Source organism: Vitis riparia, chromosome 1 (genome assembly GCF_004353265.1).
Source record: "Vitis riparia cultivar Riparia Gloire de Montpellier isolate 1030 chromosome 1, EGFV_Vit.rip_1.0, whole genome shotgun sequence".
Classification (NCBI taxonomy): domain Eukaryota; kingdom Viridiplantae; phylum Streptophyta; class Magnoliopsida; order Vitales; family Vitaceae; genus Vitis; species Vitis riparia.
Genome location: NC_048431.1, coordinates 20072536 through 20086956, shown reverse-complemented (window position 1 = coordinate 20086956; position 14421 = coordinate 20072536). Strand labels below are relative to the sequence as shown.

The following is a 14421-nucleotide window of genomic DNA, read 5'->3' as shown; positions in this document are numbered from 1 at the left end:
AAAGTGACTTAATAACTTAATTTAAGTTATTAAGTAAATGAAGAACATTTGGTAAAATAGCTTGATGGTATGACTTAAAGTCAATAACAACTTTAAGTAATAAGTAAAAATAATTAACTTATTCTTAAGTTTATATCTTCATTTTACCTTATTATTCTTATTTATCCTAGTAACCTTTACAATCTTTTTTGTTACTCTACGTCCTCTACTGTTACTCAACTTCTTTTGCCTTAATTATAATTTATGAAGATAAATATGTTAATTTTATAATTTAAAATATGTTTTAAGTTGATTTTATCAAATAACCTCAATGCTTAACATAAAAATTAAACAATAAGTTTTAAATTAACGACTTAAATATAACTTAACTTAAAATTAAGTCATTAAGTGATAAATATTAAGTTTTATCAAACACTCATATACAAATAAAATGACAGTTTTTCTCAACATTTTATTTTGATTTTTGAGTTAGGTTATTTATGTTACATGTAACTTTCAAATATCAACATTACTGTGGCATGTGGCTTTTGAATTAATACTAAATATAACAAAATTGCAAGACCTAATTAAGTTAATTTATCTTTTCAAAAAGTCTATTTTTGGGAAAATACCATTTAGAAAAAAAAAAAATAAAGGAAACAAGTTTAGTTAATATTTCAATGACATGTTTGGAAGGTTAAAATAGAAAATGCAAATGAAAAATCAATTTTATTCTAATTTAGTAATGTATTTGGATTGAAATTATTTTGAAAAGAATAAATTATTGCTATAGGAATCAATTATCACTTCAACTGTGACATAGAACTCATTATGATTCATCCAACACATTCTTTCGTATTCTATTTCCATTCAATAGTTGTTTGGTATGTAGAAAAGAGGAGTGGGAACAGAAATTTCATTCATTCTCTTTCTCATTCCTATGTTTCGATAAATTTTATAAAGATATAAATGGAATAAAAAATTATTATGATACAAATCAAGTCTCACTTATAAGTGAGATTTCAATTCATGTGATTCATTTAAAAATATAAAATAATTTAAAATTACTATTCTACCCTTAGATTTCATTCATCAAATTTGATGCTTCTTCATCCCATAATAAGACTATTTATTTTAGTTCTATTATTTAATAACAAAAAAAAACCCTCAAAATTTATTTATTTTTAAACTATGTGTAAAGGTAAAATTATCAATTTATTTCTTTTTAATACACATTCCTATTATTACCAAACATTAGAATAGAAACAAATAATCATTCTAATCTTAAATTTCTACGTTCATCCAAACACTAAAAATGGAAGCATCAAATTCATTTTCATTCACAAAAAAGTAGGAATGAAAACAAAATATTTATTTCCATTCCCTATTCTCATGTACCAAACACCCCCTCATTCGTATTTTATTTCCAATCATACTCCTACAAGTTTGATTGGATACTCTCCTTATTTTTTGTTTTTAAAAATAAAAAAGTTTTATACAAAAGTTAGAATCCCTTATTCAAAAATTATATTTATTTTAGTAATATATATAAATTAGATATTGATTATACAATTCCATCACCCCCAAATTAATATAAAATAATAATAATAATAACAATAATAATGATAATAATAATGAAGGCACTTATTTGCCCCTTTTCTCACCTCAAGGTGTCATGGGGAACATTACACTTGGAATAATTAAAGTTCCAAACACCAAATTCTCACACATCTTAATTATTTCAATTATTACTACTAATCCTCAATCATAATTATTTAGTTTAAATTGAAATTATGTTTCACAACTAATTTCACCTTTTTAACTCTTATTTAAAGTTCTCCTACTTTGATTATAAGTTTATCAACTTTTTGAAATTACTATTTAATCACATTAAAATGTTTTGAAAAAATTTATTAAGTGCATGATTCCATCAACGTACTAAATTCTAAACTATAATTAGTATATGTTTAAGGTGTGTTTGGTAAAACTTCATACTTATTACTTAATGAATTAATTTGCTTTTAAGTTAAATTATACTTAAATTATTAACTTAAAACTTATTATTTAATTCTTATTTTAAATATTAAGATTATTTGATAAAATTAATTTAAAACTTATTTTAAATCATCAAATTAATATATTTATCCTTATAAATTATATAATTAATTTGTTAAAAGGGATGAAATAATCCTCATATTTGTAAACTTAATCTCTTCCATTATTTTGCTTGAAAAGTAACCCATTTTGACATAAATGCCCTTAATTATTTCAAATATTTACATGTAGATAAGAAATGATTGTTTTTATAAGAAAAGAATGAGAACATTTTTGTCAAAATGTGGTAAAAAATATATGGAAAGTTAGATTTTCAAAATTGGGTTTTAAATGGTCTTTTTAATCAAATAACCCTAAATTATAATTATGACAAATAAGATCAAGTAACAATAAAGATCATAAAGTAGCAAAGGAAATGATAGTAGTAAATAGGGCAAATGAGGATAAAAATGTAAGATGAAGATAATGACTTAAGAATAAGTTAATTATTTTTACTTATTACTTAAAGTTGTTTTTACTTTAAGTCATACCATTAAATTATTTTACTAAATATACTTAATTTACTTAATGACTTAAATTAAGTTATTAAGATGATTGACGAAATACCTACTTAATCTTATTTTATTTTTATATTCTAACCTTTTATTGCAAATTAAGAAACCAAAATTACTTATAATTTCATAACAAGCACCGATACACCTAATTCACCTATTTCTTAAGTATTAACCTAGGATTGATTTAATTTGACTTCAGAGTTCTAATATACTTAACAATATTAAAAAAAAAAATGATGATATTTGCAAGGGTATGTTTTATTTTTTTATTATTTTGATATAATAGTTTCTAAAATATCTCTAATTTTATCTACAAATTGATGTTTTCTTTCAATCTAATTACTATATAAAAGTTATAAAATAAAAAATTGGTTAGAAATATTATTACGACAGAGTGAAGACGTCATTCTGACGAGAGATGTCAAAAAATAATTCATGTTATAAAATATGAGAATTTGTAGCATTGTGGGAATTTGTTGATGATCATCCATAATAATGTGTAATGAAATTCAATCAGTTTTCTTCCCACATTTTATTTTTTCTTTCTCGTTTTCTTTTCATTCCACTTTATATTCTATAACAATTCCAATCTAAAAAAATTTATCTACCTCAAATTTTGTTTCTTACCAAGGAGAATTAGAAAATATTCCAATTTTTTAAAAATTACATTTTATTTTTATAATAATTTTGTGTGGCATAGCAAATCAAATAATCTACCATTGGATAATGTTTTAAAAAATATTATTAAAAATTAATTAATAAAATAATTTTTAAAAGATAATTATTTATTATTTTAAGAACAAAATTCCATTTAAAAACTCAAATTTAAACAAATGTTTTCTCATGCGGTATAATCTTGTGATATATTCTCTTCTTTTTTTTCAATTATTTATCAAAATATTTTTAAAAAACATCTAAAAATATCTCAAATTTGTTTTCATAAATCATTCTATTTTTAAAAAAATAACTTTAGTAGTATATTTATAAATATTGTTTTCACTTGTTTTTTAAGAGTGATTTTAAAGAATAATTATTCAAACATGTATAATGATTAAAAATAAAGCTCTAAACATAAAAAATATTTTTAAAATATTAAAAAATAGATTAAAAGCATCTCAGATTCCCAAACAAATTTTTGTTTTACAAAATATCACAAAACAACTTTCAAAAACTGTTCTCAAAAACTATTTTTTAGAACTATTTTCAAAAATACAAAACTTTTATAAAATCATAAAAAGAATTACTCTGTTTGCACTCTGATTGGAACACTAATTCGAATTAAGTAGAATTAATTTTTAATTGTTGATCTTAAAATGAAAATTTTCAAAGGCTTTCAAAATATGAAACCTACCAATTTTGATTTTTTATTTTATTTTAAAAAGATGTTTGCATATTTATTTATGATTTTCATATTTCAAAATATATTCTCAAAAAGTACTCTGTTTTTAAACTCATTTTAAAAAACTGTTTACTATTAAAAATCATTACTGAATGTATTTTGCAAATTTGAAAACACTTTTCTAAAACAGTTCCCCAGGGAGTCCTTTCTTGATGTTCTAGGCACTCTAATCCTATGCCTCCCTTAAACCGTGAGTGAGATTAGGGAAAACCTACAAAATGAATTTCATTTTTTTTTTTCTTCCAGTTTTGTTGAATAATTTGAACTTAAGAACCAAAGATAGAAAGAAGGGTGGGTGAAAAGACAAAAAAGAAGCTTCATTCCAGCTCTTAACAGCAGAATACAATTGTTGTCATGAGAAAACAGCCCACGAGGCTTCTGCAAAATGAGACGGCCACAATGGCAAAGACATATCAACATCCTTAAATTCATACATGCTATATATGCTACATCACAGCACAATGTCTAAGGAATCAGTCACAGTGCAAAACAAGAACCGAACCGGCCTCCCCAACTAGTGTTTCAGATTTTAGGAGCACCAATTCCAGCAGGAAAACGAGGAAGGGATGCGCCCAGTTTTTCGTATATACTCTGCTTGCTGCTCAGTTTTTGCTGCTTGTCGACTTCTCTTGGCTTCTGCTGCTGCTCGCTTCTCCTCAGCCTTGTGCCTCGCAGCTGCCAGCTTGTTCATCAGCCTGTCATGGGCCCTTCCCCTTATCCTTTCCACCTCCACCTGAAAGGTACAAGTATTAGTCTGCGATAGATTGAATTTCAGTGACCTAATTGGAAGCTAAACGTCACTGACAAACAAAATTCCTCTTATTTATTTATTGATATGTAAAGTAGGATTTTCCATGAGTGTTTACAATACAAGATGTTTACGCGAGTATTGCATTTTTGCCTTAAATCAAAGGGAAGTTCTTTGGGTAGGGTTATGGACAAGCAGAAAGGTGTATAATCAGTCTAAGACTTAACCAGGAAAGAAGGACAATATGCTGTCGAAAAAGCAGGGGGATAAACCATCAATCAACTTCGAACTGTTATGTTCACCCCATTTCTACCTCAACATAGTGGTGGGTTTGTCTTTAGCACAGCTGTTCATGAGACATGTACCATGCATCGTGTCCATGTTGCACCATGTCATGACAAGTAACAGGGTACTAGAGAGTGTTTACAGGCTATAATTCTTTCCCCAATTATCCTGACCAAAGACAACATCAAGGGGATGTAGCCCATTGCCCAATGGGAGTGGGATCACAAAAAAGAGGATTCAATAAAGATAGGACTACACAGGAATCGTATCGAACTGCCTCCAGAAAAGGATCCTGCAATCACAACTATGCCGGAAATCAAATAGAAAGCAAACATTTTCTGAAATTTCAAAGAAAGTTTCAATATCATTTCACATTCTATGGGCTAATACATAGATACAAACACAGAGCACATGCTATATTTAGACAATGTTATGTGTGATTTAATTTTCTTCATCCCATGGGCTCCTACAAAAGTGTTACATACAAAATCCACGGGCCTTATTAAGGACCTAAGAATTCTGAAAGATCATGTCCCAAGGTTTCAGAAAGCAGACTCATTCAATTTTTGGATATACAGTAAATACGAAAAAACCAGATAAGTTACTTGTTTTAAAGCCCATTTAACTTTGTGGGTTTTTAAAAGATGTAGACCCCATTATAAAACCTTATCCAGTGAATTTTGGATGGTCCATTCAGTGAATGCAGGTCACACACACCCCATTGGTACTAAGACCACACCAGGGCCAGATTAAATGAATTCCAAAAAAGATATGCAGTACAGGCACACATGACAGATTATTGTCCAAATTGTTTTAGTAATAATTGCATGACTTGGAAGATGAAGCTTAAAAAATATAGTAGAAATAATTGAATAGTATAATAGCATAGGAGTACCATCATCCCACCTCTGCTCTAATATTTCTTCTTTAGAACTAAATTTTATGCCAATTAAAAAAAAAACAAATTACTAGTGTGTAAATAGGTCCACTACATTTTCTCCACTTGCAAGATCAAAAAATAAATAAATAAATAATCAAAGTTTAAAATATATTAACACATGCAGAGCATGTCATGACTAGATGGGTCAAGTGTCATGTTGGCATGTACAACATGGACACATTGCACGACTCTCTAGAACCGTCCATCCTACATAGCTCCAGAGAAGACCATTACATTTAAATTTTCTTCAATTCAGAATTTCTTCTGATCAAATTATTAAGAAACAATAACTTGAAACATGGACAGCAAACATTCTATTGTTTCTAAATAGTTGCCTCAAAATGGTTTAAAAACAAGATCCACCCATAGAACTTAAAATGTCAGCAATTCATGGAAGGTTCCTCGTTAAAAAAAAAAAAAAATGATCTCCAAAGTATGCCCAGCAACTTAATGGACATATCTTTAAAACATGATGCTGTGTCATATGCAAAGGTTCATAAGGTGTCTTTCCCGGTTTAGCATGGGCTTAAGCAGTCCTATCATATGAGTACATCACTGGGTGAACCAACATTAGAGACCAAATTCAGAGTCTGGAAGTTTTGACATGTGGGTTCTATGGCATACTTGGGGAAGTTCCCACTCCAATGGAAGGGAAATTGTTGCCTTATGTGCTGGTTTGCCTCAATACCATAACTACTGTTGCCCTTGTCAGTGGGATAACACAAAAGCCTATGGTTTAGAAGGCTTGAGTTTCCAAGCAAGACTCAGTCCTTACCTTAATTGGGCCAGCAACATGCGCACTGAATTTCTTGAGACAAGTGAGCTGCCCTTCAGTACAGTAACAGGCATCACACACAGGTTAATATTAATGCTGTCACCACCTGTCCCACTGAACCATATCAAGGGTAGCAATCTTCATTGACAGACCAGCTCCAGTGCCACTAAGTTGTTTGGTTTACTAATTTTCCTTTTTCAACTGTTTTTCTTTATTTAAATTTTCCACTATATTTTGGATTTTTAGATTTATTTCACATATCCTTATGCAGTTCTACTTACCAAAATGCATCCTCAATATTAAGTAGAAGATGTCAGTAATTTGAGTACAACTAATACCAAAAATCATGACAAACTACATCTACAGGCACAATCAAGATGCATAGTGCTGATCGTCATGGAATACTTTGGCATCCTACTATCTTGCAACTATGGATGGTGGGTTGTGTTACCATTCAAAGCAAAGCCGAACTCTATATCATACAAATTTTCCTCCAACACCTAAATATCAAGTTTTAGGTAACTTCCTGATTCAACAAATATGACACCATCATGTGTAGGGATGGCAACATATCAGATTTGGGACAGTTTGCCCCCATTTTGATCCTGTCCCGTTTAAACTTATTCCAATCCTAGTCCTAATAAAAAAAATTAAACTGGGCAGGTATGAGAATATCTGCCCCATTTATTTTTTAATTAATTTAATTTGAGAAGCAGATTTTTATTATTTTATGTGTTAAAAGGAGAAAATGCTAAAAAAAAGAAAAAACAATTTTAAAATTTAATATTATATATAATCAAGGTGAAGAAAGTACTAAAAAAAACCCACCCTATTACTATCCTTAATCATGTATGTTTACATTGTGTTTTGACAAGGAAGAATATCAATAGCCAAACAATATAAGCAAGCAGCATGGAAGCATGGAAGCATGGATTTCATTGGCTAATCAGGATTGGTATGATATGAAGTAGTCATACAGAATCCAGCATGGCCATGAAAACCAAATCTTTTATAACAAGATAACTATACAGACCTCAATTTTCCTCATCTCAGCTTCTGCCTTCGCTTTCTGATGATTTTCCCATACTTGTATTTTGAGCTCTTCGCGTTCAAACCTGAAAATTTTGTAATCCTCCTTTTAGGCCACATGTTGAGAACTAGTTACCCAAAATAATCCATTTACTTTCTTCATTAAGTTCTATAATGTAATTGAGGCATAATGCAAAACACAATATACATTTCACAGGTCCCTTGGTTAGAGCAAGACCTCTCAAAAGAGAATGTCATGGCAGCACTTAGTAATATGATTGGAGAAGATACCCACAGTCCAGATGGGAAGATCATGGCTATTTGTTGAGAACTAGTTACCCAAAATAATCCATTTACTTTCTTCATTAAGTTCTATAATGTAATTGAGGCATAATGCAAAACACAATATACATTTCACAGGTCCCTTGGTTAGAGCAAGACCTCTCAAAAGAGAATGTCATGGCAGCACTTGGTAATATGATTGGAGAAGATACCCACAGTCCAGATGGGAAGATCATGGCTATTTGGCAACAAAATTGGGGAATACAGAAAGGTGTGTTGATCATGGCAGCTTTTCATGAATCGGGGAGGTCCTAGAAGGCTCTGAATGCTACTTTCTTTGTATTGATTACTAAGAACGGGGATGGAGGATTGAAGGATTTGGGATATTTAGTTTGCTGAGAAGCATTCATAAGTTAATTGCCAAGGTCCTGCTTTAATGATTAGAAAGTTAAATGGCAAATTGATCTCAAAATGCTTCTGCAGAAAGCTGTCAGATTCTGAATGCAGCAAAACAAGGCTGTAGATTCGTGATTTTGCTAGGCTTGTTTTGGAAGTTAGACATTAAAACAACCAAAGAACTTTTTTTTCTTTTTTTTGATAGGTTAAAACAGCCTAAGACCTTGTTGATCAGAACTACTTTTTGTATCTACTTTCCCACACTGGGTTTGGCGATTGGTGGGCAAACTGAATAAGAGCTTATATTTCTTGCTAGATGTTCTCTCTTCTTGTTAATGAGACTCCTATTGGATTTTACCTTTGTTTTCTTCTCTAATATATCCAAGGGTTTCCTCCAAGGAACCCCCTCTCTCCATTTCTGTTCATTAACGTGATGTAAGTTCTCCATAGCCTGGTTGAGAGGACAGGCGAAACATGGCATGTTTCAACATCTTCAAGTGGGGTTGAGGAGCAGGGAAAGGTATAACATTTCTCATCTTTTTTTTGCTAATGATTCTTTTTTTTTGGCACATATACTGGTCTGCTTAAATTTCTCAGATTTGTTTACTCTGTTTTAAGAGCATGCCTCGTTTAAAAGTTCATTTGGAAAGATTGAACTTACTTCTTTGGGTTTTGTAGAGATGTCTCCTCTTCATCAGCAGTTTTCAAGTGCAGGATTATCAGTTATGCTTACTTCCTGTTTTGGCATTCCCCTAGAAACATCTTTCCAGACCAGGTCAGATTTGGAATCTTATAATGGAGAGGTTGTATCAAAGATTAGCAACTTGGAAACATATCTTTCCAAATGAGGTAGAATTGCTTAAATTAAAATCAATATATGGAGCTCACTGGTATAACATGTTAAACTACCAATTTAACCTAAAAGTTAAAGCTATTATGTAATGGACCTATGGTACATAAACCCAAGAAAACTCTCTAAGGGGATGCTGCAGACACCACAAATCATTGCATGAAAGGCAAATATACATTGTTGGTCCATTACATAATAGCTTACTTTTCAGTTACATTGATAGCTTAACCTGGTAATGGAGCTAGCATGAGGCAAGTTCAGCTTGATATACATTCTTGGCTCATATTAAACAACTTAGGCTTGTGAGTTAATGTGGTATTAGAGCTCTGATTCCTAAGGCCTTGAGTAAGAAGTCTTCCTCTATTTATTCATGATCTATTGCTTCCGTTGTTTATCTCTTCAAGTGCAGGTTGGGACAGACCATGGGTGAAAGAAGGTATATGATTGTAATATGGTGTGCCTCCCCCAAGGATAAGGTGTGATTGGGGGTTAAGAAGCTGAGCACCTTATATAACTCTCCGAATGGTTATGAAGATTCACTAAGGAGGAGGAGAGCCTATGAGAAAGGTGGTTGAGAGCAAATACAGAGTTGAAATGGATGGTTGGTGCTCTACATTAGAGGGGAGGCCCCCAGGAGAGAGGTTTGTGAAGGGTATCAGATGGAGTGGGATGAATTTTCAAAATTCACTTACTTCTCACTAGGCAGTGACCAAAGAACGAGACCTTAGAATGACATGTGGTGTGGGGAGCTTCCATTCCATTTAAGTTTCCCCAAGTTGGTTTCTATTGCTAGGGATAGAAAGTCTTTAAATAACTAGTTATCATGGTTTCCAGGAGGTTGGAACTTTTGGGAACCCAAGTTTTACAAGAAATTGTCAAGATCAGGGATAAAAATTGGTTGAAGATTTCTGAAGCTATTAACCCATAAGAATTCAAGTTGAGAGTAGGGAGACAGTTTGAGATGGAATGCTCCAATATAAGAGAGTTTTCAGTGAAATCTTTCTAACCCTGTCAATAACATATGGGGAAGTCAGCTTCACAACTAAAGAATTTATAAAAGTTGTCCATGCCTTTGGAGGTGGCTTTGTTTGTATTGCAGCATTCTTGGAGAGAATTTTGACTTTATATCATCTCAAGGTGAAAGGATAGAGCCTATGAGAAAAAATTGATAAATTTTTTATGAATTGTTCTTTGGCCTATCCAAAAAAAGGGGCAAGAGAGTAGAGCATGGTTAGCAGGTGTGATTTGTTAAAATGAATGAGAAATCAGTTGATCATCATCCCTTGATCTATTATCCATTTCCCAATAACAAAATTACTTAGAGTTGTTAGCTTTGGTTTTATATTTATTTTAGATTTTTTGGTGCTTCCTCAATCCTTGAAAAGGGTGCTTGTAAGTTGCTTTGGTCGATCTATCATAAAAAATTAAAAAAAAAAAAATCAAGGAAAAGGGAAAAGGAGAAAGATTTGGAGGACCATCCCCTTTTGTTCAGCCTGGAGCATCTATAAAGAGAGAAATAAGAGAACCTTTGAAGTTCTGCACTTGTTGCAGTCTTGGGTAGGTGTGGTTCATTAGGCAGATGGCACACCCTCGTAGATTTCATGAGAAGATTTGGTAACCCTACCAAGCAAACAGTGTAGTTTTTTCTTTTATTTTTCTTTTACAGCATAGTTACGCTTTTGCAGCCCTAATACGTTTCTTTCTTTTTTTTTTGATAGGTACTTTTGCCGCCCTAATACACAACACATGCAGACAGGTTCTACAGCTTTGGTGCTTTTGTTTAATTTCTGTATCCATAAAAAATAATTAAATGTTTCCATGCACTATGATGCTTAATTTTATACAAATAAGAATAAGTTCATGAATATGAAAGTACATAGTTGAGTCCATCAATCGTTCTAATTCTCCAAAGCAGATACTCCATGTCTATTGTCAGATTTTGAAAGTTAATCTTGTAAGATAGATAGAGCTTGTATGCATGAGAATATGTGTTGATAATTAATATAGAAGTTCTGTAAGAAAAGAGAAGGCAACCAATGGCTTAGAGTGAAATAACCTGGCCATATACTTAGCTTTCTCCGCCTCCTCCCAAGCTGCTGCACGTGTCTCAATGACACTTTTAGTCGGTTGTTCCACTGCTACAGTTTTCAGGGATGTAGATGCATCCTTATCCTCCTCCTCTTTACTAGCCCAGGCAGCAATATTCATCTTACCAAGCTGCGTACCAAGAACCATTATTTCTCTCCTAGTTTTCATTTGTATTTCCTTTTCAGATAGCTCATTCTTGTTACTATCCAGACAGTCATTAAGTGGACCAACAGGAGATGAAGCTGGTGCACCTCTGCCTGGAGTTGAAGGCCTAGAAGATGTTGGACTGCGAGTCGGCGTTGTTGCCCTCACAGGAGTTCCAGTCCTGGAAGGCTCTTGACTGGCAATAGGAGTCATTTCGGTGCCCATATCTCTCATTGACACAGACCTAGCAGTTGAAGGAGGTGGAATAAATGTAGTTGCACTGTGAATGGACATGGATGGATCATGCCGACTGAGGCTAACTGCAAAAGATACACATCACATATGACCATTAAATTTTAACCATAGCTCACTTTAGTGATATGCGGAATATGATGGTTGAGACACAATACACTGCACTGCTTAGCTTTAGGCTTATTTTGTAATTATTGATACTTATCCTGAAAGCACGAGTACCATTACAACAATAAGCTTTCCATGTTTTTGTTCCCCGAGTGATACCAGTTTCATTTTTTTTTCACCATCAAACTGAAGCAAAATTAATCTTCTGCAGATGAGTACTAAAGACCTATCAATTCCTTCCAAAGTTTATGTCAACATGTAAGATAGTTAAAATTTCTTCTATACCCAATGGTTTGGTAGGAAAATTTGCAAAATTCAAACCAAAGTTTAGCCAAATATGGTACTTCCAAATACAGCCACATTTCCAGCCAGAAGCTTTACTCCACTAGTCATGGTTCACAAAACAGCCCCTTGAGCAGCAACTCGATTAAAGGTGCATTATGTCATCCCAGGATGTCCAAATCTCCGCATACAAAATAATTTTATTCTAAACTGAATAGCAGAAGAAAATTTTGTATAAAACTATGAATGAACAACAAATCCTTACTTGCTGACTCTTCAACGGTATTCTCAATCATGAGAACAGGCTTGGCATATGGATCTGCAGTTGGGTATGAGTCGACTTCCCAAGTAACAAACTTCTGCCCAGCACTTTCCTTCTTGGAATGGCTCGGATCAATTCGCTTGGTATCTGGTTCTTCAAAAGGAACCAATCTCTGATCTGGAACTTCGACAACAACCTTAGTGGATGGTTGCCGGTTCCCATAACCTTTTCGTGAGCCAACCCCTTGCCCACCCTTTGGCCGGTTTGAAGTAGGGCTTGCAATCCATTTCTGTGCATCATCCCATTTTGATGGTGCAGGTTTTGAGAAGGGTCCAACAGGCACTCTCTGGGGGGCACGCTCCGCCTTTTGGAACTCAAATATTGACGAGGATACGCACATACCATCATGCCCACTATCATAATCAAAAGGCAAGTCTTCTTGAAACCTAATTCTCGGATTAACTGAAGGGTGATCTTTCAATCGATGGTCATTAATCATCTCTGGTGCTAATGAGTCAGCTGCCGCTGAAGTGGAACATTCAGGAAGTTCACTTACAACATCTAGATCTTTGCAATTGTCAGAATAACTACCACCTGCACAAAATATTTACCACAAGACTAAGGAGGAAAACCCCAAAATCAAGTGCTGCAAACCCTAAAGGTCAACAGAATAGCAACAAGAACATGATTCAGATTTCAAAAGGAAAATTTAATGGCTCCATTCATTTTGACCCAAAATACCTTAAGGTTTTGTAAAATAAACAGAGCCCAGCCTTCTGTTTGGTTTCCTAGAAAATTGAGAAAGGAACTCTACGATGAAATTTTGAATGCTGTGATTTGTGCTGTGGTGGCTTCCTTCAACCATGATCGAGCCAAATGGTTGGTTTAGGCAATGAGAATCTAATTAATATCTTTAACAGTTAAACTCAGTCAACCAAATGGACCTTTTGAAAAGCATTGCCTACAAACTATTTTCCAGGAAAACAAAGAAAACAAAACAAAGGCTAAACAAAATGCAGAGAAAAGCACACCTCCATCATCGACCTCGGAAGCCTGAGATCTCAATGAGTAATTTGAATCAAGCCCTTCTTCTTCCTTCCTCTTCTTCTCCACTCCCAAAAGCATAGTCCTCAACTTTCCCGGAGAAAACCCTCCACCAACCTGCAAAAAAGAAACGAAATCAAGAAAAACCACTTAGGGTTTGTAACCTAAAACCCCAAAATCCGAACGAAAGCGAAAGCTCGGAGAAACAAAGCATTTTCCATGAAAAGTGAAGCATCTTCCCGGAAAATCAAGTGACGGATGACAGATCAAAGAAACGGGGATAGGAAGGAAAAATGAAAGCTAAGGGAAAATGAGGGGTACATTGGGAGAAGAGAAAGTGAAATGGGGTTGACAGACCTGAGGCTTTTGGATCCTTTCATAGTCCATTATGGGATGCAGAGGTTTTGGGTTGAATACTTAAATCAGACGAAGCTATATAGACAAAAACATGGTGAAAATGATGGTGATGATAGTGTTGAATGGCGTGAACCAGTGATTTGCAGTGAAGCGACTGAATTGGGATCCTATTCTCTTCAACAGGCAAAAAAACAAGGATCGGCAATGGCAGAGAATACTACCCTACTACTCCACTCTTTCACTCTTCCTTACTGAGCTGTAGCTCTAGTAAATCTTTTCAACTGGATGCTAATGTCTTATGCTCACTGCAAAATCCTAACTTTATTCCATTCCCACATTTTCCTTTTGTCTCAAAAATAGGAAAATTTCTTTGGAAACTATTCTTAAAAAACAGTCCTATGTTGTTTGCTGTGGAAATCAGTTTCCTAACTGGAAAAAAAAAAATGTTTGGTAAACTTTTAAAACAAATTTTAATTATTATTTTTAAAGTATTATTAATAATAATTAAAAATATGGTAAGATGTGTGTAGCCGAGAAAAAAGACCGGTAGATGAAGTTATTTGGAATTCTCTTCTACTTTCTTTTCATCGTA

At 33.1% G+C, this 14421-nt stretch overlaps 1 protein-coding gene across 2 annotated transcripts; it reads right to left on the bottom strand.

Moving 5' to 3' along the window:
- Positions 1 to 4279: 4279 nt before the first annotated feature.
- LOC117918988 lies at positions 4280 to 14206 on the bottom strand. Of its 2 annotated transcripts, none has more exons than XM_034835995.1 (6): positions 13830 to 14206; positions 13460 to 13589; positions 12432 to 13022; positions 11349 to 11844; positions 7769 to 7850; positions 4280 to 4720 (listed from the first exon to the last, which is right to left on the bottom strand). In XM_034835995.1, exons 1-6 carry the CDS (start codon positions 13857 to 13859, stop codon positions 4517 to 4519), a joined length of 1533 nt encoding a protein of 510 aa, XP_034691886.1. In that variant the 5' UTR covers positions 13860 to 14206; the 3' UTR covers positions 4280 to 4516. The 2 variants fall into 2 exon arrangements, with proteins under 2 accessions (XP_034691886.1, XP_034691893.1); XM_034836002.1 differs by lacking the exon at positions 13830 to 14206 and adding an exon at positions 13713 to 13822.
- Positions 14207 to 14421: the final 215 nt, after the last annotated feature.